The sequence below is a fragment of the Gallus gallus genome, chromosome 27 (genome assembly GCF_016699485.2).
Source record: "Gallus gallus isolate bGalGal1 chromosome 27, bGalGal1.mat.broiler.GRCg7b, whole genome shotgun sequence".
Classification (NCBI taxonomy): Eukaryota; Metazoa; Chordata; class Aves; order Galliformes; family Phasianidae; genus Gallus; species Gallus gallus.
In genome coordinates, this window is record NC_052558.1 from 4,965,582 (window position 1) to 4,988,698 (window position 23,117).

The following is a 23,117-nucleotide window of genomic DNA, read 5'->3' on the forward strand; positions in this document are numbered from 1 at the left end:
CGGAACGGGCCGGAAGCGCCGCGGCTCCGAGGGCTGAGCCCGACCGGAGGGGGACGCCCCTCTGCGCGGCCGCGCACTGTGAACCCGCAGCTGAGAGACGGTTAAAGGGCGGTTCCTCCTGCTCGGTGTCCGTGGCTGTTTGTGTCCCCGTCGCTGCGCTCGGGGCCGTCCCGGCGCGGTCCCGTCACGCCGCAGCGCTGCCCGCGGTCGGGCGGCGCGCTGTGTCCCCGCGGGGCGCCCTCCGGCGGCCGGGAGGACCGCGCTTCCCGGCGGCCCCCGCGGCGCTCACGTGACCGGGGCGGGGGAAGATGGCGGAGCCGCCCGGTGCCGCGGCGGAGGAAGCGTGGGGGAAGGTGAAGGCGGGGCGGGCGGCGGCGGCGGGCTGAGGGCGAAGGGTTGAGGCGGGGGCGGCGGGCGGCCCGCGGGGGGCAGAGGCCCGCAGTGCCGCCCCGCCCGCTGACCGCCGCCCTTCACCCGCAGGTGGACGCCGCGTACGGGGACAGCGGCCCGGAGCCGGGTAGGTGCCGCGGGGCGCGGGAGGGCCGATCCCGGAGCCGCTCCTCTGAGCGCCGCTCTCTCTCTCCCCGCAGCGCTCTTCATGGACGGCGCGCGGAAGGGCAGCGTGGTGTCCCGCGCCAACAGCATCGGCTCCACCAGCGCCTCCTCCGTGCCCAACACCGGTACGGGGCCGGGGGGCGGCAGCGCGGGGCTCTCCCGGGGACGCGCGGTGTCCGGGGGGGGCCCGGCCCGAGCCGCCCTCACTCGCGGTTCTCTCTCCGCAGACGACGAGGACAGCGATTACCCCCAGGAGCACTACAAGGAGTCCTACAAAGATCAGCGCCGCCGGGCGCACACGCAGGCGGAGCAGAAGAGGCGCAACGCCATCAAGGTACCTCGGAGGCCCGGCGCTGCTCCCGGGGCACCCCGCTCTGCCCTGTGCGCGCCCTTTCCCTTTGTTTTGTGCCGGATCGGCTCCCAGGAGCCGCTGTTGACTGCGTGGGGGGCTCTGGGGTGCGGGTCCCCATCGCGGATTTCCGTGTGAGCACCGCCCCGTGTGGCGCTCCGTGCGCCTGAGCCGTGACTCTGCCCCCTGTAGAAAGGCTATGATGACCTGCAGGCCATCGTGCCCACCTGCCAGCAGCAGGACTTCTCCATCAGCTCCCAGAAGCTGAGCAAGGCCATCATCCTCCAGAAAAGTGAGTCTGGGTGGGGAGACGGGAGGGCGTGCTGTCAAACCGGCAGGCACCTCAACCTGGGGATTCCGTGTGACCCCTCGGGGGGCTCGAGGAGATCAGAGCGGCCTCCGTGTGCTCACAGCTTCTGTGTCTTTGTGTTCAGCCATTGATTATATTCAGTTCCTGCACAAGGAAAAGAAGAAGCAAGAAGAGGAAGTTTCTACACTCAGAAAAGATGTGATGGCCTTGAAGATAATGAAAGTGTAAGCAAAAAGCTATTTGGTTGCTGCCCTCTTCTTCCTGCTGTTTTTCCTCATGTAAATGCAAAGCTCCTCTGATGGGCTCAGTGCTTCGTGGGCAGTCTGGCATCTGGAGTTGTACTGAAGCTGTACCACTCCGATGCTGTCGGTTCTTCTCCAGGGGATCGTTAGTAGGGGTCTGACTCAGAGCAGTTGGTAAAGTGTGGAGATGGTTTCAAGTTTGAAAGTGAATCTGCTTTCGGTGTCAGGGGAAGCTGTAGCTTCCCAGCACTTATTTACTTGCAGGATCTTCTGCAGACTCTTGGTCCTCTCCATTTCTGAAGCTGCTTTCAGTGCCCAGTTGCTGGCAGCAGCCTCTGCCCCTGCTGTTGCCCAGAAGCTGGGGAGTGCGAGGCTTCCCGGTAGCACTGAACCCAGCTCTTGCTTTGTTTCAGGAACTATGAGCAGATAGTAAAAGCTCACCAGGACAACCCAAGTGAGGGGAAGGACCAGGTCTCTGATCAGGTGAAATTCAATGTTTTCCAAGGCATTATGGATTCCCTCTTCGAGTCCTTTAATGCCTCCATCTCAGTCACGAGTTTTCAGGAGCTCTCAGCATGTGTCTTCAGCTGGATTGAGGAGCACTGTAAGCCCCACGTGAGTACAGCAGACACAGGTGGGTTGATACAGGGGCAGAGGGTGTTGTGCACAGCTGCACCCATCTGGAGTGTGGGCCAGTGTGCAACTTTCCTTTCTCCTGGGGCTTCAGAAAGGCAGTGTGGCTGACACTGGGCTGGGGCATGGGAGCTCGGGTCCCTCTCATCCACAGCTGCTTGCTGAACTGGCTTGGTAGTGAAAAACAGAGCTGAGAAAGAGGGTCCTTGTTCTCTAGCACGCTGTTCCCTAAGACACCTAGAAATTTAGAGGGAATTAGAAAGCCTTTGAGAGAAGTGAGTTGCATGGGCAGGGCCAGGTCCTTGCTGTGCTGTGACTGCCTGGAGCCCTGCAGCCTGAGAACACAGACAGGTGATCATTTCCCATGCAGGTGCTGTGGTCTTTGGCACCAGGTGTGCTAGCTGTAGCATTGAGCCTGGGAAGGGCTTTTCCTCTCCTGAACAACTGACTGTCTCCTCTCTGCCCCAGACTCTACGGGACATCGTCATGGGGGTCCTGCACCAGGTGAAGAGTCAGCTGTACTGAGCATTCCCTCACTGGAGCACCTCCTGACCGGGTGACAGATGCCAGGAGAGGCAGGGCCGTCTCCCTTGTGGTTGTCCTTAAAGCTTCTCCAATTATTTATTGTCACTACAAAACCAAAACAAGGCTGTGCAAACGTCTCTGCTCCACAGGTACTGTCACAGTCAACATCACCAAATACTGCTAAGGACTTAGCAAAGGGAAAGAAAAAAGTGTGTATTGAATACAGATCTTTTAAGTTGCCGGAGTCTTAAGCTCAGTTTGCCTGTGCTACTGACTCCAGGGCTGCAGCTCAGCAGGTGAAACAGATCTGCTCTGTAACTTCAGACCTGATAAAAAAAAACCCTTTTGATCCTGGGAGCAGAGAGAAATAGGAGAGTGCTAAAAGCTGTTGTTCTCTGCTAATACTGATTAGGAATAGGGTTCTCCTGCAACTGCAGGCTTTCAATACCTCCCTCCGAAGCAGCTCTTAGAAAACCAAGAGGCTGCTTTAACTTCTGTAGACGCTTTTGAAGAGGCCTGGAAGAACTGAGGGAAGGGTTAGCATGTCACTGCCAGGGAGATGCTTACATGGAGCAGCAGCGAGCTCTCCTCGTGCTGGAGTGCGCTGGGGCCTTGCTGTCCTGACCTCCTCAGTCATAGCAGTAACACCCCTGAATGGGAAAAGGGAGTGAACTTTTTTTGCATTCTTTTCCTGCTTGTACTGGTGAGTGCTGAACTGTGCCTGGCTTCGTCTTTTTCCAGGTTGTGATGTAGCCATACTGAACAGGGAAGTAGTTCAGTAGCTGCAGCACAGCACTACTGTGAGTTCTCACTGCTGTTCCTTAGCACTATAATTTTATGTGGGTATATATATTTATATACATGTAACCAGCCTTGATTTTATCTTATAGATCACTGAAATCATTGTAAAGTATTATCAATGCCAGTTTTGCAGTGTCTAACTTGCCACACGCTGCTGCTGTCAGTGTGATGCAACTAACCAAGCACAATGATTGCATTGGACAGCATCATTCTCCATGGCATACAGCAGGATTTGTTCTCTAATTGTGTTCTTGCTACCACTCCAACAGTAGCAACTATTTATTTTGCATTGTTTTTCCACTGTGGATGAGGTAATGCTAGGTTTCTCAGCTCCGGGTTGCTTGATTTGAATACTGCAGCTTGAGATTGTTTAAGCTATTGCTTCAGTCTGACTTACTTAGATGAAGAAAAGCATTTTGGTGGGGTTGATTTTTATACAGAATTATTTTTCAAGCCCTGTGACCTTTTCAGTATAATACAACAGAAGCCTAAGAGGAGTCAAACCCTGTGGTGTTGCACATAACTGTTGACACATACAGGGGCAGACATGGCCCTGGTAGGTGTTGCTTTGTGATGGAACCAATACTGTTGTGGATGGACAGACTAGTCAACAGCCACGTGGCACAGCTTAAAATTTCCTTTAGATGCAACCTCTTGCCTTGTGAGGAAGATGTGGATTTTTACAGACCTCATATGTGAAAGTGACATATTTTTCTATTATGAAAAATAATTAAATAAATTTTGCTGAATGTTTTAATGGCCTTTCTGCTTTAATTTCTGTTGCTGTGTACCTGGAGACTTCAATGGGATCAGGTGAGGGTCTGGACAGACGGTTTCCAGAAGCCCAGCCACCACTGCAGCTGTGGCTCATGTTCCCAGCACAGGAGCACCCTCCTGCCTCTTGCCTTCCCCACCAGCTGGGGCTGCTGTGCCCTGGACCACATCCAAGGCCAGCCCTGCTGCCCTCTCACCACAGAAGACACCACAGCAGAGCACATCTGAAACAGAAGCATGGTGTTTAATGATCAACTCAGTACATGCTGTGGGAAGCAGTCCCCTCCATGTATTACATTTACAGAAATATGGGCCATAATGGTAACCAGTTTGTTCACCTCTCTGAGGCACTTGCTTCCTGTCCTTAGCAGAACACCATACCCCTAACCCAGTGCTCTCTCTTACCCCCTCTCAGCCACTGCCTGGTGAAGACGCCCAACCAAAACAGCCTATAGCACTGAAAGGTAAGAAAAAAATAACCTTCCTTTCATACGTGAGAAAGGGAGAGGGTCCCCTGCTGAGTCAATTGCTCTAACTACGCTTCTAGGGGCATTTTTAGACAAAAATATATAAAAGATGCAGGACAAGCACAAGCCCTGAGAAAAATTACAGAAGAAAACAAATCTAAAACCCAACAAGTGAATTTCAGCATCGGCTCCACTGTAACGTGTTCTCTGTAAAGCAAAGCCATCCATCTGCACCTCACACAGCTGTTGGGAGAGTGACATTGTGGTCCTCATCAGTTTCTATTCCAACCTCCTCCTGCACAAGGACAAAGTGCTCCTGTAGCAGACAGCTGCCCTCTGGCACAGCAGGCACAGCAGCCCTGGGACACAGGCAGAGGCAGTGAGACTTACGAAGAACTGCTTCTTGCTTTTGGGGTATCCCTCCAGGATGGCATCGAGCAGCTCGGTCGCCTGGCAGGACAGAGAAGTTAGATGAGATTTGCAGGAGTGATGCTGAGCTTTCTGCCACAGCTTTGGGATACTGCCTCCCATACAGGGAGCCAACACAGGGATGCAAAAACTTGTTTTGCTTCCCCAAGAACAAATAAAATAATCAAGAGCATCTCATATTTACATATTACAGCAACATGGCCTTTTGCAGAGGATCTTAGTACATGCTAGCCCCAGCGGCCCTTGTGGTGGCACTCAGCACAGAGCTCCATTTAAAAGTCACTGATTGTAGAAACTTCAGGAAAATGTTGTCTCATAGCTTGGAGAAAGCTTCCCAAGCTAACCTGCAGACTGTGCCCTCTCCACCGTCACCGTGGGTTTGCCACTGACACTTCTGCCCACCCCACGTTCAATGGGAAAACCATTACCATCCGCTTCCTCCTCCGCCACTCCTTGCAGTACAGCTTCTGCTCGCTGCAGACCTGTCAAAGGCAAGGCAAAGTGAGAACAACTCAGCCAGCAGCCTCTGTAAGCTCAAAGCCAGGAGACATCTAAACACAAGGACATCACACACCCCAGCTACAGCCAGAGTGTTTTCAGGCAGCACAACTGACTCCTAAAGCCGTTGCTGGAACATGAGCTGCTTTCTGAAATGGCCCACCAGAGGCAGGAAGAGGTTGAATTGATAGCGCCTAGCGACTGACCAAAGCGTTGCAAGCAAGGGACAGCTCAGGCTATTTCAAGCTGCCACAGAGAGTGTGCTCCCTGCCACAATTCACACAGAGGCTCTGTGGTACCCATGTGGGAACAGCCCAGGACTAATGCAGTCTGCTATCAGCCCGGGGACAGCCAGGCCAGGTAAAGCAGCCAAGCATCTGCTATGAGCGGCCTCAATGTGGACTATGCTGTACATTCCTCCCTCCCCCAACGCCCCCCAGCTCTTTACCTTCTCTTTTTCTTCTGGCGTTACTTGGTTGGTTGCAGACTTGATCCTCTCCAGTTTCTCTGTGTAACTGGCGCAGTCCTTCTTCAGCTCCTCAACTTCACGGGCCATGTCTGCGGTGGTCATAGTGCTGTTCAGGTCCTTCAACTCTGGAGGGCAGCGACGATCACCAGGAGGGCCGGCAACCACGATGCAGCCGTCCGCAGGCGGTGCTGCGGGGTAGGGGCCGCACTCACCTGCCTCCAGCTGCCGGCAGCCCTGCAGCAGCGCCTGCAGCTCGGCGGACCGCGCGGAGATGTCCGCGTCCAACACGCGGAGCTCCGCATCGCCAGCGGCCGGGAGCTGCTCCTGGGGGCGGGCGGGCGCTCAGCGGGGCCGAGGGGAGTGGGGCCGGGCCGGGCCCGGGGCTCACCTGGTCTGCGAAGTACACCTTCTGCTTGCCGTAGGCCTTCTCGCGGATGTGGCCCTGCTGCGCCAGCTGCTCCAGCGCCTTCACCACGGCCTAAGCGAGCGCGCCGTCAGCCCCGCGCCGCCAGCCCTGCGCCGCCAGCCCCGCCGCGCCTCGCCAGGCCCGCTCACCGCCTTGCCCAGCCCGTGCTCCCGCTGCAGGTTCCCGAAGACGTCCTGGGCGCTGTACGGCCGGTTCTGCTCCCGCAGGTAGCGCAGCAGGATAGCGGTGGCCCCTGCGTGACACTGCCGCTGTCACTGCGGCCGCTCAGGAGCAGCAGCGCGGTCCCGCCCCGCCCCAGTCCCCGTCCGCCCCTCACCGCCGCCCGCCGCGGGGCCCTCGCGCCCTTTGCTCATCTTGTTCCCGCGCCCCACTCAGGCGGCGTGACGCACTTCCTGCGCGACGCACAGCGAAGGAACGGGGCTTCCTTCCGCGGTCCGCACGCAGATGGTCCGGTTCCGCGCCGCTTCCGGCCGCAGACCTCGGGCAGTTCCGGTGTCTTCTGTCGCCGCACGACAGCTGTCCTGCGATTGAAGGCTGCTCCTCGATGGACGCTTTTAGCGTTAACTCACGCGATACGGGACAGCTTTAAAGGGCGGGGGAAGAATCAATTAACCATCGAGGGGAACCACGTGGGTTGTGTGGCCCTCTGAGCTCGAACCGAGCGCCCCGGGCCCGCCCTTTCAGAACGTTTCCCCAGGGCCGCCATTTCTGCGCAGTACCACCTCCCCACACCCCAGCTCGGTTCCCCTCAGAGCCTCAGGAGCAAATAAAAAGCAGCAGAAGAGGCTGAGATGGGACAGCCCTCCCCCGGAAGCTAGGGAGACACGAGGGGGACAGAGGGAGTGAGAGGCTCACCCACAGAACTCAATTATCACAAAATGAAAGAAGAATCCGAAAATGAAACAAGAAATTTTAATTCCACAAGTGAGTGCTGAGCACGTATTCTGTACCACTCAGCCCTGCTAGGGGGTTGTGACAGGCTCTTTACTTCAGATTCCAAAGTAGGCTGACATTTTATCAGATGACAGCTTGTTCTTGCAAGGCCCAAATGAAGATTGATGCTAGAACAAAATAAAGCCTCCACCTCAGTCATGGCTGCAAAAAATACCTGCTCCCTTAAATCAAGACAGTCCAAGCACTGCAGGGCCAACACCTTCAGCTAAGCAGAATCAGACCAAAAAAAAAAAAAAAAAAAAAAAGCACATACATGGGAGTTTCCCTGAAGAGGTAAGTGATCTGTATCAGTTTCTATGGCTTAGAAAAAGCAATGGGAAAGCTCAATGACTCAGAAAGGGCTGGAAGGCTTGGGCAATCCAGCTTAAAGAATGTCTCTCCCCTATGGGTTGCTGGTTTGTTTAAGTGACCACAACAAGTAGTTCTTCAGTCACCTGTGGCTTGAGCTCCTGTCCTCCTTTCAACTCCTGCTGGTAGGCTCTCAACTATACAAAGCTGTGAAACAGCAGGGTGTCCTGGAAGCCCAGAACAAAACTGGCCAAGCAGGCCAAGTCTGCTTCTTCCATCCTCCAGAAAATCTCTCCCTAGTAGTTCTCTCGGAGGCAGTGTCAAGGGAAACATAGTATTGCTACTGTCCATGCTGAACATGTTCTGGAATAACACTGGAAGTTTTTAGCAAATTGTTAGTCCATTATTTTAAGAAAGCAACACAAGAACAGCTGCCACGTGTAGATGTTCTTTGCAGGATTCTAGTCTTCACAGTAGATGTCTTATTGCCATTAAGTTTCTTACAAAATAGCATCACTAAAAAGCTTGAACTGGAGATGAGTGGCCAATAAGTCACAAACATTTGTGGCTGTACACCATCACATTCACAACAGGAGAAAGGTGTTTGTTTCTACCCACAGCTGAATATTGCTGGGAGGGAAGAATTGGATTTCTGTGCATGTTTTAGGAACAGGGAATGATTGTCTTACAGACAGAACAGCATTAAGTCCTAGACATTAAGTTTGAGGGGAAATCAATCCCATTCACCTTATCACGTAACAGCCCTAAGAAGATCAGCTTCAAGATTGCTCTCGGTGATGCTAAGTCAGTCTGATTAGTGGTCTCTGGAGCTGCAGACACCAGACTAATTGTCGTAGGTGAGGAAATTTGGAGCAAGCAGCATCCTGGCAGGGAAACACATGAGTGATTGTGGAGCAATCACATCAATGCCTTTTCCCTCTGAATTACTAACATAGTTTATTTTAAAAATCCAAGCGAAGCTACAGAGTCACAGGTCAGTTGACTTCTCAGCCAGGACTGGTTGTATTATCACTCATACGCACACAAGAGACAATCTAGGTAACTGTGCAATGCTTTTTCCTTCCAGGATTCCCCTCCATGATGCACAACAGAAAACCAGAAGGGAAGTGATGTGATTGCTTATTGGCCCCGTGAGCCAGCAGGATCCAGCTGGTTCAGCTCAGACTGATCCAGAAGTTCAAAGTCATCCCCTTCCACATCAGTGTCCAAGTCCAAGCTGGCCGTCCTAAGGTAAGTCTTTGCATCTCTGTGGAGATTGTCACTGCGTGAGGAGCCTGGCTGAGTGGCTCCTGACAGTGCAAGTTGTATCATCCCTCTGGTGACAAACCCAGCTATATTGTTGGTAAGGTTCTGTACAGATGGCAGTACACCAGCTTCTTCCTGATAATAAGGGAGATGTACATCTTCTGTTACTTGTGGGCGATAAGCCAGACTTGGGATCCCAATGCTGGTGTCATCTTCATCATCTAGGCCAGTTACTTCTGGGTTTATGGAAGGGAAGTCAGGGAGATCCCTAGCAAAAGATTCTTCTGGGTCACTGTGACCATCCAGGTCTAGAAGAGAAGAACGAACACACTAAATACACAGCACATGCCAAACACCCCCCAGGCAAAGGCAGCACAGCATGCAAAAACTGGGCCATTCTCATTTCACAGAAGATCGAACTCTCTTTGATCTTTCCCTCACATAATGATTCTGGATGCTTGCTTACCTCCCAGCTCACTCTCAAAAAATGCAGATGCTGAACAAGACACCTGTCAGAGGAAGCCATCCTCTTGCTCATTCAACAGATAAGCAGAGGGTGCAGAAAGGTCTTAGAGAATGGAAGAGCTGGCTACATCTATACTACAATGACATGACCAGAGGGACAGGGTGGTCACAGTGACAAAGGCTGAGCTGCAACAGAACTCTGCAGTTAAAGGCTGGCAGAGCTGGACCTGCCTTGGAAGAACAACCATCATTCCTCTACTAAAATACCACATGAATTACAAAGGAAGCTGTACTGAAAAAAAAAAAACAAAAAAAAACCAAACAGGTAGTTTCATCTCATCCTAGCCAGCAAGACAGAGATCAAGCAGCCAGATCTCAAGGATAGAAGGGAATGTGCATCCTCCCTGCAACCCATCACACTGGTGCCTGCTCAGCATTTCATATCTTTGAAAAGCTGCTCATTTCCACTCACCTTCTGATCCCTCCGTCAGTGGAGTCTGACCCCTTGAAAGGTTAAACATCCCATTTTCAGTGTATGAAACCTCAGCATCTGAATGTTCCGAGTCAGAGATGGTTAGTTCCTTGGCAACCACAGAGTCATCCAGCTTTGAAACAGGAGATACAATAGAAAACATCAAATACTGGAAATCTCATTCTTGTGCCTCAAGATAAAACATACAATCCACTGGCTGCCACTTAAGCCCAGTCCTCAAGGGACACCAGTATCTGAGGCTTATTTCATGCTTTACTACCTAGCCTAAGAGACTGTAGTTGGTACAAACAGAACTGTTCATCTGTAGTGCCCATTATCATCAACAGCCAGCTTGGAAGTAACATTAAGCTGAAGCGTGCAGCTGAGCACCTGAAAATTCTACCTGATCCCTCCATGTCCAGAGAAGCAAGATTGGAGATAGAGGTTTGGAAGGGAAGACATTTCAGACTTCACCAGTACAAGGTGTAATATACTTGAACAAGACAGAATAATAAACACTTCTCTAAAAGGAGAATATCTTCCTCTAATTTTCCATCACAAGGCAGCTACAACATTCTGGATACAGGGCTGTGCATTGCATGACTACACAAAGCAGACAGTTTGTTCCTGTTAGCTGAGCTTTTCTGTTCCACAGACACTTCATTACCTTGGGACAGAAAGCAGCAAGCTCCTCTTCACTGTCACTCCCATCATCTGTACCCTCCTGATTAATGGATCGGCGACGTACTGCCAGAAATAGAGGCAAAGATTATTATTGCTGTTCGGACAGAGGTCTGTTAAAAAAAAAAACAACAAATCAGCCTTGCACTATGCAGAAAACCATAAATTGGCAGACTGGGACATAACACAGCATACTTTGTTCGTCAACACAGCAATGTGATCATTTCTGACTTGGGCTGCTGCAGATCTTTTGCTGAGATGAACACGTTTTGCAGCAACCTTACAATGAAAAAAAGAGGAAGGACTCAATAGTACTGCAGTACAGAACAAACAGTTCCAGAAGCTGAGAAAACGCACAGTTCAGCACTATGAACAGCTTACACCTAGTGCTCACTACCTGGCAGATTCCTGTGGAGGCAGAGCTGCCTTGCGTCCCTGCCAAAGCAGTTTTAAGTATTTGCCAAGGGCACTGGAATGGCTGCCATTTGAGACAGGCAGCACTATCCCACTTACTCCAAGACCAGGGGCTTTAGTTGCATGTTGTTTCAGGTATCAAACATTAGTATCTGAAGGGTCAGAAATACACTATGGTAACTTACGTTGCTTTTCCCTCTGCTTTGATATCATGTAGCCTCGAACACTGAAGTCCAGCCGCTGCAGAGCTGGCTCTAACTTCATGTACATGCGGTGCCCCAGCCTGTGGTACACAGCAAGGGGCCACAGCAGGATGAAGAGCACTGAGAGAAGAGGGAACATTGATGAGAAATTGTACAGGATGTTACTTGGCAAATATCTTGCCCAATTTGTGAGTCAGTATCACATACATACAGAATATAAGATCTGAGCACTGAAGGTAACACCGCAGAAGGCAGTTAGAATGGGTGCGATCACCTCTGGCAATTTAAGAAAATAGAGAGACCAACTCTTCAGTGCTCAGATCTGTAGTTAACAAGCACTCAAACACGTTCTGTCCAAACCAGAGACCTTAGAGTCCTGGTCAAGGATCAACATATTCTAGGCAGAATGTATTATTTTAAATTTAAAGCCACTCACACAGGTTTTCCTTGGGAGCAGAAAGCACTGTCCCTCAGACATTCAGATCCTGTATATCTCTACCCCTTTTCATTTTAAGGCCTGTATTTGGCACAGGGTTCTTCTACTTACACAGCAAGTATGAGAGCAGGAGTCCAGGGATATACCGGCCCAGAACAGCCAGGAAAGTAAAGACTCCACATACTAGAAGGCAAAACTGAAGACATGGGAGACAGTGAGTTTCCAAGGTTAAGCGATGGAATCACTCACTTCTTGACCATCTTGCTCTCTGCAGAATTCTAGGTAAAGTTCTAACTCTTAACAGCAGCAAAGCCTTCCTAGCATTCAGCCACCCCGTGCTAGGACTAGACCAGGTAGAGGAAGCATCTGTTTCAGAGCAATAGGCAGCATACAAAAGCCTCTTGCTTCAGAATATAAGGAGCTTCCAAAGCAGATATGCTAAAAGCAAAGAGGTTGGAAAAGACAGAACTCTTTCAAGGTGAAGAGTACAAGTACAGTTACAGGTTCCTCTCTGCGTAAGTCTCAGAACAAACAAACAAATAAATCTTGACACACCTTTCTCAAACTGTTAAAATCCAACAAGGGAGATACATTTGACAGACACTTGAAAAGCTAGAAACCTACAGAAGGTGGAACTATACTTCCACTTCACTACTACAATCAACACACCAATACTTGTATTCTCCTCCTTCCTCCATAATCTGCTTATTCTGCCTGTGCTTTCTATCCCACTCCAACAATTAACAGTCATGTATTTCTGGGAAACTTTCTGTAGTAGTCTCCCATGCTTGGAACACACTCAGTCAGTGCTGAATACCATCACAAAGGGATGTCAGCAGAATGGATACCAACTATCTAATTTACTGAAGTCTATAAATTCTCACCTTGCCAGGGCTTTGCCTCTTGAAAACAAAGAGATTACTTAAGAAGTTGGTCCAAGATACCCATCCTTCAGCCAAATGGTGACACAGTTCTGGCACTCCGAGCAGCCGAGGGTGGACATATCCCCAGCTGCAGTAAAGGTAAAAATTCAGAAACGATATTACTGCACCAACTTCAGTGCAGAAGTCACTTGCTGTAAACACTTGTCTCAGCACTACCTTCTCTTCTCCTCCTAGCTGTCAAGCTCTAGATGTGCAGGTCAGCCTGCCTTTCAAAACACCACCTTGCCAAAAGCAGCACTTCTACACCCCTTTTCTGCAGACATCTCAGTTCCCCCATAGCAGCTAAGGAACAGCAACTGGAATCATTCAGCCTACTGTCTTAGACTGGAGTTTTCATGCTATTGGAGGGAAAGGGCAGTGCAGAAGCAAATCAAGTTATCCCATTTGCTTTCGCTACATCTATTTGGTCAAATGCAACTCCCAAGAATTCAACATGAAGTTTCCAAGGAGCTTTGTGCCTTACTTACTATGTCTGATTACTTCAGAGGCATTAGCTTTGGTAAGTTCTACTAGTATTTCTTAACTGCTATTTACAAGTACCTGAAACTTAAGAATAGCAATTCCTTTTGTATTTGGGCCTCTTGCAAATACAAAAAAACAAAAAAGCCAAAACAAACCAAAAAAACACCCAACCAGGAAGTCGTGTGGCAACAGCTCGAGTTTAAACAGGTGTTGAGCATCCAGTGTGGCTCAGCAGCATAAGCAGGCAGAAAGGTGTGCCCAGAGATAGGAAGGTGTTATTAGTAAGAGAACACCCTAACGTTTCGTAACTCACTATTAATACTGCAGTCAGATCATAACTATGCACTAACAATTCCTGGGGCATGCCTCGTTAAACATTCCATATCTAGGCTTGGAACGTATATTTTCTTCTAAAAAACAGCAAAACAACAACAACAAGTTGTTTTCCTGCTACTGGGGACCCATACAAAAGGAACTGTTTTTAAGACAGCGCCTCTAACTTAGTGGTGGAAGGGGATAGAGCGGCAGAGGTTTTACAGTGCTCCAGCAAGCATTATTGTATGCCAGTGTAAAGGCAAAGATTAATGGTTTGGGCAAGTCAAAAACCTGCCACAGCAGAATGAGAGTCCAGGGCTCCGTTCTCCCTCCACTAAGCAGCTTCCTTCTCTCCTTTCATTTCCCTCTTAAAGCAGACAACATTATAAGCACATGCAAGTAATTATTACACAGTATCACAGCAAAGTACCAAACAGCAGAGAATTCAATTAGTTTCCTACCTCTCATTGTCTAATTCGTCAGGTCTTGCCACTAAAATATTAAGAACAGACACTACGTTAGTTGCAAGGAATTTGCCATAAGAATGCTTAGCTTTGGGGATTTAAGTAAAGCTTTAATGAGCTGGGAGACATCTGAAAAAAGACATTAACTGTTATCAAACAGATGAATCACTCTGTAACACATTTTAAACATATACATGTTACAGTACAAGACTGCAAGAGAGCCTCCTTGTTGCCTCCTTGAGCCTCCTATGACATCTTACAAACAAATGCGACAGCCAAGGAGACTTCCTCATTATGCATTAAGAGACCAGAAGTTTCCACCAAGTAAAACACAAGGGAGAACTCAGAAGATTACGAGGCAAATGCCAGCACCACAAGTGTGAGAAACTTCTGTTATTTGTATGGGTCAGGATTTTCCAGAGCGACTCCAGGAAGAACATGCCCACCACACTCTTGTGCATGCTTCTAGATTCACAGATAACAAAAAAAGTCCTGGATTCTGCCTATTGAACCCCAAATGCTGCACACTCTGTACCTCTAGATCTGAAAATAGTGCTTAATTTTCTGATAGTAACTTAAATGTTGCAACTTACCTCCAATTTCAGGCCATATTTTGTTCTTCCACTGATCTAGACAAACTACTACTATAAGAGTAAGTGCAACCAGGAACACTAATCGAAGAGAAGTCAGAGCAAAGAACCTATGGTGAAGAAACGAACAAATATGTGACCAGCAAGATCTGTGACGTAAGTGAAAAGGGTATGACAAACGCGCTGCAAAACCTGCCGATGGCTACAGAGAAAAGCAAGCAGCTGCTTATCAGCCAGCAGCCAGCCTGCCTGCTGCCCTGGCATGCAGCTTATCTCACAGCGCTGCAGACTGTCCTACAGAGCTGTGCAGCCCCTCACCTCCAGCCAGTGGCTGGAATTCTCAGCCTGCACGTCACCTAGCGCCCCTATCCCACCGCTCACAGAACAGTCCTGTTTTTGCTGAGCAGTTTCATGCTTTAGGATTAGGTGGAAAATATGCTGAGAGAAATAAAGCGCGAGTAGACAGCAGTGCTTCCAGGCTCGCTCCCGTGTGCTGACACACAAACCCGAACTCGCTGGCCCGCGGGTCGGCCCCCACCCCAAACCCCGAACTGCCGCAGCGCCGGGAGGTGCGGCTCCCTGCCGGGAGTTCGCATTTCCCGAACCTGAGAAGGCGTTCGAGAGCCCCGCGCGCACTCCGCAACGGCCGAGAGGTCCCCGCGCACCGCGCCGTTTCACCGCATCGACGCTTCGCCGGGAACCTCCCCAGAGCGGGCGCTGCCCGGCGGGGAGGAGACCCAGGCGCTCCACCGGGGCTGAGGCGGCCCGGCCCAACCCCCGCAGCCCCACCGCCGGCCCCGGGCCGCCCGCCGCCGCTGCTCACCAGAAGAGGCCGTGCGCCGCCGCCCACCACAGCGCGCTGCGGCCCGGCCGCTCCCACACCAGCGCGGCCTGCGCGGCGCTCAGCAGCCGCTCGTAGGGCCCCAGGCGGCCCCGCAGCGCCGCGCTCAACTCCTGCACTCGCCGCTGCCTCTCGCCGGGCCGCGCCGCCGCCATGGCTCCTTCCCGGCATCAACATCCGGCCGCCGCCGACATGGCGGCCCCCACCGCCGGAAGCGGGGCAGCTCCGGGCGCCGCCATCTTGACAGAGGTGTCGTCACCGCCGTCTGCGAGTGCGCACGCGCGTTTCCAGGGCGCCGCGAGGGGACGGAGGAAGCGGGAGCGGAAGTGCGCCGCGCTCACGCGCAGGGCCGTTGGCGCCGAGTGGGAGACGGCGGCTGAGCAGCGGGAGCGGAGCTGAACGGAACGGAGCGGCGGACGGCATGCCGCGGGAGATCATCACCTTGCAGCTGGGCCAGTGCGGCAACCAGAGTGAGTGGGCGCCCGAGAGCGGCGGCAGGGCCAGGACGGGGCAGCGCGGCCCGGGCGGGGCCGGGATGCTATGGGGGACGTGGGCGGGGCCTGGAGGCGGGGGCGGGGCCTGGAGGCGGGGGTCGGGCCTGGAGGCGGGGGTCGGGCCTGGAGGCGGGGGTCGCTGACCGCCATCCCCGCAGTTGGGTTCGAGTTCTGGAAGCAGCTCTGCGCCGAGCACGGCATCAGCCCCGAGGGCATCGTGGAAGAGTTCGCCACTGAGGGTACCGACCGCAAGGACGTCTTCTTCTACCAGGTACCCACGGCGCCCCAGGGCTGCTTCCCCGCCCGGAGGAGGCAGCCGCACTGCTGCAGCCCCGTTTGGGAATGGGTGGGTGACCCCCCCGGGCTGTCGCTCGAGTGGCAGATGGAGCCCTGTGCTGCTGCCACGCGCTGCTGCCAGGGCTGTATACACACGCCGGTTCCGTGCTCCGGATGTGTCACGGGGTGGCGGAGGGGGGAGCATCAGGCTTGGAGTGCTGCAGGCAGCACATCTCCAAAGTGCGGCAGGGCGGCCCCACAGCCGGCACTCGGGGTGCTCTGCGGCACAGTGAGAAGTGATGGGCAGACAGCACACACAGCGGGTTGCTCCTCCTGTGCTCTGCATCGTGCTTGCTTGTGGCCAGGAGGTGGCACGCTCTGTCACAGTTTCTCTTGTGGTGAGGAGCTATACTGCATGACCTTACTGACCTTACTGCTCCTTGTTAAAGGCAGATGATGAGCACTACATCCCACGAGCTGTGTTGCTGGACCTGGAGCCCCGAGTCATTCACTCCATCCTGAACTCCCCTTATGCTAACCTCTACAATCCAGAAAACATCTATCTGTCTGAGCATGGAGGTGGAGCCGGGAACAACTGGGCCAGTGGCTTCTCACAGGTGACAGGCCCTGGTGCTCCTGTGCATGAACACAGAGCAGTTATTGAGGCTTTATTGTGGCCTTTCTCATGTCAGGCTCTCTCTTGCAGGGAGAAAAAATCCATGAAGATATATTTGACATAATAGACAGAGAAGCTGACGGGAGTGACAGTTTGGAAGTAAGTACATTGGGAGCTTTGGATGTGGGTGTCCTACCTGGCATTTTCAGAGCTGGACTGCTGTTCTGTGAGGTTGAGCTGAGTCCTCCAGTGCATGCAGAATGGCTCAGCTTGCTTCTGGGTGCTGAGGCAGACAATGAGTACAGAGGGGAGCTGGGAAAGGATCTTTTCTGTCGCTACCACATTTGCCAGGCTTCCCCAGAAGTCATCTTACTGTATGCTCAGTGGGGCATGTTTCTGCCCAAAACACTGATGGCATTGGGCACCTCCAACAGAATACAGTATGCAGGAGGAGTTTCAGGCATTATTGTGCTTTATTTTTTTCCCTGTTCCACCTCCCTCCTATGGCTCTCCCTTTCGTCAATTGCACCAGTGCACACACTGCCCTTTTGGGTTGTTCTCCAATGCAGATCTGTGTGGGTAAAGGGGGGCTGCATGGAAATGAGGCACTTGCTGCTCCGTGGTGCCTGCAGCAGCAGAGAGAGCCTCAGGGTGCCTGTAGAAAAATGCTCAGTCAGAGTTACCGAGTGCTCCGAAATCCACAGAATAAACATGGGCAGCCGAAGCTTCATGTTCTCTCTAGCTGGATTAAAGGGGCATCGGGGATACCAAGAGCCTGGAGACAGCTTTGGAGCTTCTTTGCCTTGTGCCTTTGGCAGGACCTCGACTACCATCCAGATAAAACCGTTTCCTGTAGGGAGACAGACAAGGTTCCTTGGTGTTTGTGTCAGGCTGTCACATGGCAACAGGGAAAGGGAAAATACTGTCATAAAATAAGTTGGCAGAAAATCTGAGAGCAGAGCGTGGGATATGCAGAAAGCGTGGACCATCCTAAAGTCAGGTAGAGGGAGTTTGGCCTCTGAGGGGAAGGCACGGGGAAAGGGCTGAGAAGATCTGCCTCCATTTAATGTAGCCAGCTGGGTGCTGAGAGTGACATCTGAGCTATTCTGAATTCTGTGTTGGGGTGGGAGGACTGCAGGAGGCTCCTGAGCAGTGGTTGTACTTTGTGGCATGTGCAGAGAAGTGGAATCCTCCCACGCTGGAGAAGTGGTGTGATGAGCATGCGGTTGGCATTATGGTCTGGAGGAGCCAGAGCTAACCTCCACGTGCTTTCAGCTCCCTGCTTGCAGCAGTATTGCTGTAGGGAGGTTCTCACCTTTGCTGGCAAGCCTCTACTCTGTCTTCTCTTGGGGCTGAATTGGACCTTGAGCTTCCTGCGTTCTGCTTCCTTCCAGGGATTCGTGCTTTGCCACTCTATTGCTGGTGGAACAGGCTCTGGGCTGGGCTCTTACCTCCTCGAGAGACTGAATGACAGGTGAGCATTCAGCCTTATCCCCTTCCTGCACCACAGAGTCTGGCCCAGGCTGGGCACCCTGCCAAAGCAGAGAGCTGACTCAGAGCCCAGGCTACCGCCCCCACCCAAATACTGTCTTGTGCAATCCCTGGCAAATGGCCCAAGGAAGGGATGGCTCCTGATATGCCTGTGGACTGCAGAGAGACTGAAACTGGACTTGTGCTGTCCAAACTGTGCCATCCCTCAGCCGTTCTTACCAGGCAGCTGCCTTCTGACACCTTGACTATGCTGTGGAGGGTGGGAGGCTCTGGTTGTAGGTTCTGAGCTGCCATCCCTGCCTGTTTGAGCTTGCAGCCTCTTGAAAAGGCTTGTAGGCAGCTGCTTAATCAGCCTGTGGATGGCTCAGCCTTGCCTGTAGCTCTGTCTGGCAGCCTGCTCCTGTGCTGCTAGGGTAGGCAGTGCTGGGACAAATTCTCTTCCTCCCTGGGAGCTGAATCTGGCATGCAGTGCTGGTGACTCACTGCTGTCCTGAGCCTGGAGACTGCAAAGAGAGCTTGTGGGAGGAGACAGTGCTGCTTTGGCAATGTTAACCCTTGAGATGGCTGGGCTTTCTCACTAGGTATCCCAAGAAGCTGGTGGAGACCTACTCGGTTTTCCCAAACCAGGATGAGATGAGTGACGTTGTGGTCCAGCCATACAACTCTCTACTGACACTGAAGAGGCTGACTCAGAATGCTGACTGTGTGGTAAGAGCCCCACTGCATGTCAGCCCAGTAACAGAGCCAGCTCCTGTGCAGCAGCCCTGTCCCTGGCAGCTCTGAAGTGCAGCCTTTCCTGGGTCAGGTACTGCAGCCTCTGAAGCCACATGCACAGCAGCAAGTACACCTCTGTCCAGAAGATATGGGCAGACATGATGGTTCTGGGGACGAGGACTCTGCATTAACCCCTTCCAAGCTGTCCTGCTTGGTAGTTCTCCCTCTTAGATCTGGCAGATTCTTCCCATGGCAGCAGTGGGCTAGCTGTTGTTCCTCTGCAGCACTGCCCCGCAGCCTTCACTTCAACTCAATTCCAGCATCCACAGGCCCTAGGCAGGCAACATACTCAGTCCTAAACAAGACTCCTGCTCATCCCTACCACCTTAACTCTGCACATGGCAGGGCAATAACAGCTGTGCCAGTACTGCTGAAGGTTACTGCGAAGTGCTGGCCCAGAGGCTGTGCTCTCTGGGAGGGCACAAGGGAACACAGCCAAGTTGAAGGCAAGACTTCCCATTGACAGTGTCTGTTACGCTCCACGAATGAGTCAGCTTGTGGTTTCGAGTGTCTGCCACCTGCCACAGAGCACTCTGCTGGGCTGCTGCACTTGGGACTTGTGCTGGGCCAGGCTGTGCGATCTGGTGCCCTCAGACATGTAGTCAGGGCTGCCTTTTTTCTGGCTGCCTCTGAGAGCCTTCACAGAGCTGTTTTTCTCTTGCAGGTGGTTCTAGATAACACAGCCTTGAATCGTATCGCAACAGATCGGCTGCACATCCAAAACCCATCATTCTCTCAGATCAACCAGCTGGTGAGAAGGGCTCTTCCCTCTGGAGAAGCTGGCACAGGGCTTCCCTGGTGGCTTGGATTTGGTTTGAGCCTGCTCCATGGGCTTGGCATGATGCTGGACAGCCTGGAACTGTGAACCTGGTTCCTCTGCCCTTCTTCAGGGTGCATTCCATGGGCACACAGCTTCCCTTGACCTAGTTTTTTAAAGCAGGCTTTGAATATGTTCTGTGACCACTTGGTGACCCAGTCCTCTTCCCCCCAGGTCTCCACCATCATGTCTGCCAGCACCACCACACTCAGGTATCCCGGGTACATGAACAATGACCTCATTGGTCTGATCGCCTCACTGATTCCCACCCCAAGACTGCACTTCCTCATGACGGGGTACACACCACTCACCACAGACCAGTCGGTAAGGCAGCCTTCTGGGGACTCCTCCTCTTTCCTGAGGGCACCATGTAACATCCCATCAATCCATAGTCTTGGCGTGAGCTGTAATTGCATGCTCCTAATCCCAGATCCATGTGCAGCCACCTCATATGACAGCTCAAGCACAACATGAATCAGCCACGAGCAGGCAGTTGTGCTTGTGCTGGGCTAACTCCTTACTCCAAACATCCTCGAGATGGCTTTGGCAGCTATGGGAGGGCCAATGATAATTGGTTTGGCAAAAGTCATCCTTAGAAATGATCAGAACAAGCCCAGCAAAGCACCCCTGCCAGTCCTGTCATTGCAGTGGACCACAAGCTCACACCATTTAGGTCAGAACACTATTGGTCGTTGCCATGCCAAGGCTGAACATGGTCTCCAGGTGTCAGCTTCTTCCCCAGGGTGCACCCAGGGAGGGGTTGGTTACCCTTCACCTGCATCGAACATTGCCAGTAGTGTTCAGCTTGTTCCCAGCCAGTCCCCCCCCAGCCGCAGGGGTGAATGAGGCTGTTTTGTTTTGAGACACTCACCTGCGCTGGCCATATCTCAGTTCTGCTAGGGGCTAACAGCTGCTATTCTCCTCTTGTGTGCATTTCCTCAGGATGTTACTCAGAGAAGCAAATCTGAAAAACTGCTGGCTCTGAAAAGGGTATCGAGTGTGTGTTCTGTCCTCCCAGAGAGGAGTGTGGGGGGGTTCAGTCAGCAGCTTGGAGGGTGCTTGGAGCCGGGCTGCCACACCACCAAGCTGTCCTTGCCTTAGTCACACTCCTTTGGGTGCTGGCCCTGGCACCTGCTGAGCAGACTGAAGTTGTGTGAAGTCTGTGACAGCACTTGGAGACTGCTGTGGCTGCCCACGGGCTCAGTGCAGGGTGGTCCCTCTCCCGTCTTCCTGCCTTGTTCCTTGTCTCAGAAGTGGAGCAAGGCAGATGTGTGATGGCAACGTTAAATGTTTCCCTTCACTCTGAGCTCAGCTGAGCTTCACCCCCAGGCCTGGCTGCATTGCTGGATAGGCATTTCACCTCCCTTATGGGAGCCTACACCAGTGCTCCAGCTCTCAGCCTGGCTGTGCTTGTGGTGTGACTTTGGGATTTCCCCATCCTGCATGCAGCTTTGCATGTGGCTCTGTCCCAAGGGCAAGGGCTTCTCCTTCCAGCTGCCCTTGGTTCCTATGTGCATGTGCAGGGCAGTGGGAGGGCAAGGGAGCAGCACACCCACTGCCTCTGACCCCAGCTGATGTTTGCAGGTGGCCAGTGTGAGGAAAACCACAGTCCTGGATGTGATGAGAAGATTGCTGCAGCCTAAAAACGTGATGGTGTCCACAGGTCGAGACAGGCAGACCAACCATTGCTACATCGCCATCCTGAACATCATCCAGGGGGAGGTAGATCCCACACAGGTGAGCTCCTGCATGAGGCCATTTCAGATGTTGATGGAAATGGTATGAGAATGACACAGTCACCATGTTCCTGCTTGGAAATCCCAGAGTGAGGCTGAGGGGTGCCTGAGAACTGGCCCCAGGTTGCTCCTGCATGAGGCTGCGTGCCATTTGGTGAAGTCCACCTTTTTGGAGGCTGTATGCCCTGCAAAGAGCAGCTCCTGGGAGTGCTGCAGCTAGGCTTTGCCCAGCACCCTGCTATCCTTTGCTGCTCTCGCCCCACCAGGTTCACAAGAGTCTGCAGCGAATCCGGGAGAGGAAGCTGGCTAACTTCATTCCTTGGGGTCCTGCCAGCATCCAGGTGGCTTTGTCGCGGAAGTCCCCCTATCTGCCATCAGCACACCGTGTCAGCGGCCTCATGATGGCAAACCACACCAACATCTCCTCGGTAAGTGCCTTCCCTCTGCACCACAGGCACTACGCTGGGCCCCTGAAGCTGTGGTTCTGACCATTATTTTACAGACACATCTCTTGAGACTCACAAAGCCACAGTGGCCTACAGATGTTGGGTTGGTAGGCAGTCCCAGTTTGCAGCACATCGGGATTTTAGATCTTCTGGGTTGGGGTCCCATCCATCTGCTCTGCATCCTCTGGGCACATCCCCATCCCCTGGTGCCATTCTCCGAGAGCAGGACTCCCTCTGCACGGCCAAAAGCAGCCTGAGGCGCACGAGCTGATCCCAGGCATTGGTGGGATGCAGGTAGCAGCTCCTGCCCTGCAGGCCCGGTGCTGCTTAAACCTGACAATGCAAGGGCCCCCTCCCCTGGGCTGTGCATGGGCTCTCAGGAGTCCTATCCTACCCAACTGCTGCGCTGCTCCCCAGCTGTTTGAGCGGACGTGCCGGCAGTACGACAAGCTGCGCAAGCGAGAGGCTTTCCTGGAGCAGTTCCGCAAGGAGGACATCTTCAAGGACAACTTCGATGAGCTGGACAACTCGCGGGAGATCGTGCAGCAGCTGATCGATGAGTACCACGCAGCCACGCGCCCTGACTACATCTCCTGGGGCACACAGGAGCAGTGACATGGGGACAAGAGGTCTCACGGCCACTGCCACGTGCTGCAGGGCACGGCTCTGCTGCACCCACATTGAGCACCACTCAGGCCTCCCATAGAGCTGCCAGTGGGTGCGCACACACAGACACACACAGACACACACACACACACATACACACACGTGTGCTCCTCAGCAGTGAGCAGCACTGCCCCTGCAGGCCCTGGGCAGAGGACAGCCTCCACCACACTGCATGCCCTGGCCCAGGGTGGGACTGGGGCAGCTGCTTGCTACTCTGAGGGATCCTCTTGCCCTGGGAGCATGTGTGCGCTTGGAGGAGGGCGAGGGGAGAACCGGGGGCCTGGAGTAGGCCTGGCCTGAAGGTTGGGCCCTGTGGCTGGGGGCTGTGTGTGGCTGAGCCAGTCCTTGCCCTGGGCAGAGTCTTTCCTCCTTTGCCAGATCAGGCCTGGGCCACAGGCAGCATCTATATTTTTGTAGGTTATTTTGCTTTAATAAAGGCTGTTCCTGCACTGACTCTGCCTGCAGCGAGTCCCCACTGCACCGCAGCACCGAGTAGGAGCCCCTGCAGCGAGCAGCACACTGCTGGG

At 53.0% G+C, this 23,117-nt stretch overlaps 4 protein-coding genes across 10 annotated transcripts; 2 read left to right on the forward strand and 2 right to left on the reverse strand.

Moving 5' to 3' along the window:
* The first annotated feature begins 287 nt into the window (after positions 1–287).
* Positions 288–4,172, forward strand: MLX (MLX, MAX dimerization protein). Its single transcript, NM_001030930.1, is given in 8 exon segments — positions 288–353; positions 481–517; positions 591–680; positions 783–889; positions 1,097–1,196; positions 1,339–1,438; positions 1,870–2,071; positions 2,558–4,172. Coding segments are annotated over 8 exon segments (738 nt in total). The 5' UTR covers positions 288–308; the 3' UTR covers positions 2,615–4,172.
* On the reverse strand, positions 4,167–6,852 carry PSMC3IP (PSMC3 interacting protein). Of its 3 annotated transcripts, XM_015299644.4 has the most exons (9): positions 6,796–6,852; positions 6,608–6,711; positions 6,441–6,530; positions 6,265–6,376; positions 6,032–6,177; positions 5,514–5,567; positions 5,047–5,106; positions 4,891–4,951; positions 4,167–4,413 (listed from the first exon to the last, which is right to left on the reverse strand). In XM_015299644.4, exons 1-8 carry the CDS (start codon positions 6,830–6,832, stop codon positions 4,892–4,894), a joined length of 663 nt encoding a protein of 220 aa, XP_015155130.1. In that variant the 5' UTR covers positions 6,833–6,852; the 3' UTR covers positions 4,167–4,413; position 4,891. The 3 variants fall into 3 exon arrangements, with proteins under 3 accessions (XP_015155130.1, XP_015155131.1, XP_040509299.1); XM_015299645.4 differs by lacking the exon at positions 4,167–4,413 and having other exon boundaries at positions 4,415–4,951; positions 6,032–6,141; XM_040653365.2 differs by lacking the exon at positions 4,167–4,413 and having other exon boundaries at positions 4,415–4,951.
* A 525-nt stretch (positions 6,853–7,377) lies between these two features.
* Positions 7,378–15,492, reverse strand: FAM134C (family with sequence similarity 134 member C). Its single transcript, XM_001234117.7, has 9 exons — positions 15,257–15,492; positions 14,437–14,543; positions 13,841–13,871; positions 12,543–12,669; positions 11,770–11,854; positions 11,205–11,342; positions 10,592–10,671; positions 9,925–10,057; positions 7,378–9,295 (listed from the first exon to the last, which is right to left on the reverse strand). Exons 1-9 carry the CDS (start codon positions 15,427–15,429, stop codon positions 8,862–8,864), a joined length of 1,308 nt encoding a protein of 435 aa, XP_001234118.1. The 5' UTR covers positions 15,430–15,492; the 3' UTR covers positions 7,378–8,861.
* A 98-nt stretch (positions 15,493–15,590) lies between these two features.
* On the forward strand, positions 15,591–23,043 carry TUBG1 (tubulin gamma 1). 5 transcript variants are annotated; one of them, XM_040653363.2, is made up of 13 exons: positions 15,591–15,744; positions 15,927–16,039; positions 16,494–16,661; positions 16,751–16,819; positions 18,055–18,134; positions 18,733–18,859; positions 19,590–19,676; positions 19,917–20,066; positions 20,685–20,732; positions 21,327–21,479; positions 21,745–21,906; positions 21,981–22,218; positions 22,342–22,566. In XM_040653363.2, the coding sequence occupies exons 1-12, from the start codon at positions 15,696–15,698 to the stop codon at positions 22,179–22,181; spliced, it is 1,407 nt and encodes a 468-aa protein (XP_040509297.1). In that variant the 5' UTR covers positions 15,591–15,695; the 3' UTR covers positions 22,182–22,218; positions 22,342–22,566. The 5 variants fall into 5 exon arrangements, with proteins under 5 accessions (XP_040509297.1, XP_040509298.1, XP_024999844.1 ...); XM_040653364.2 differs by lacking the exon at positions 21,981–22,218 and having other exon boundaries at positions 22,342–23,043; XM_025144076.3 differs by lacking the exon at positions 20,685–20,732.
* The last annotated feature ends 74 nt before the right edge of the window (positions 23,044–23,117 follow it).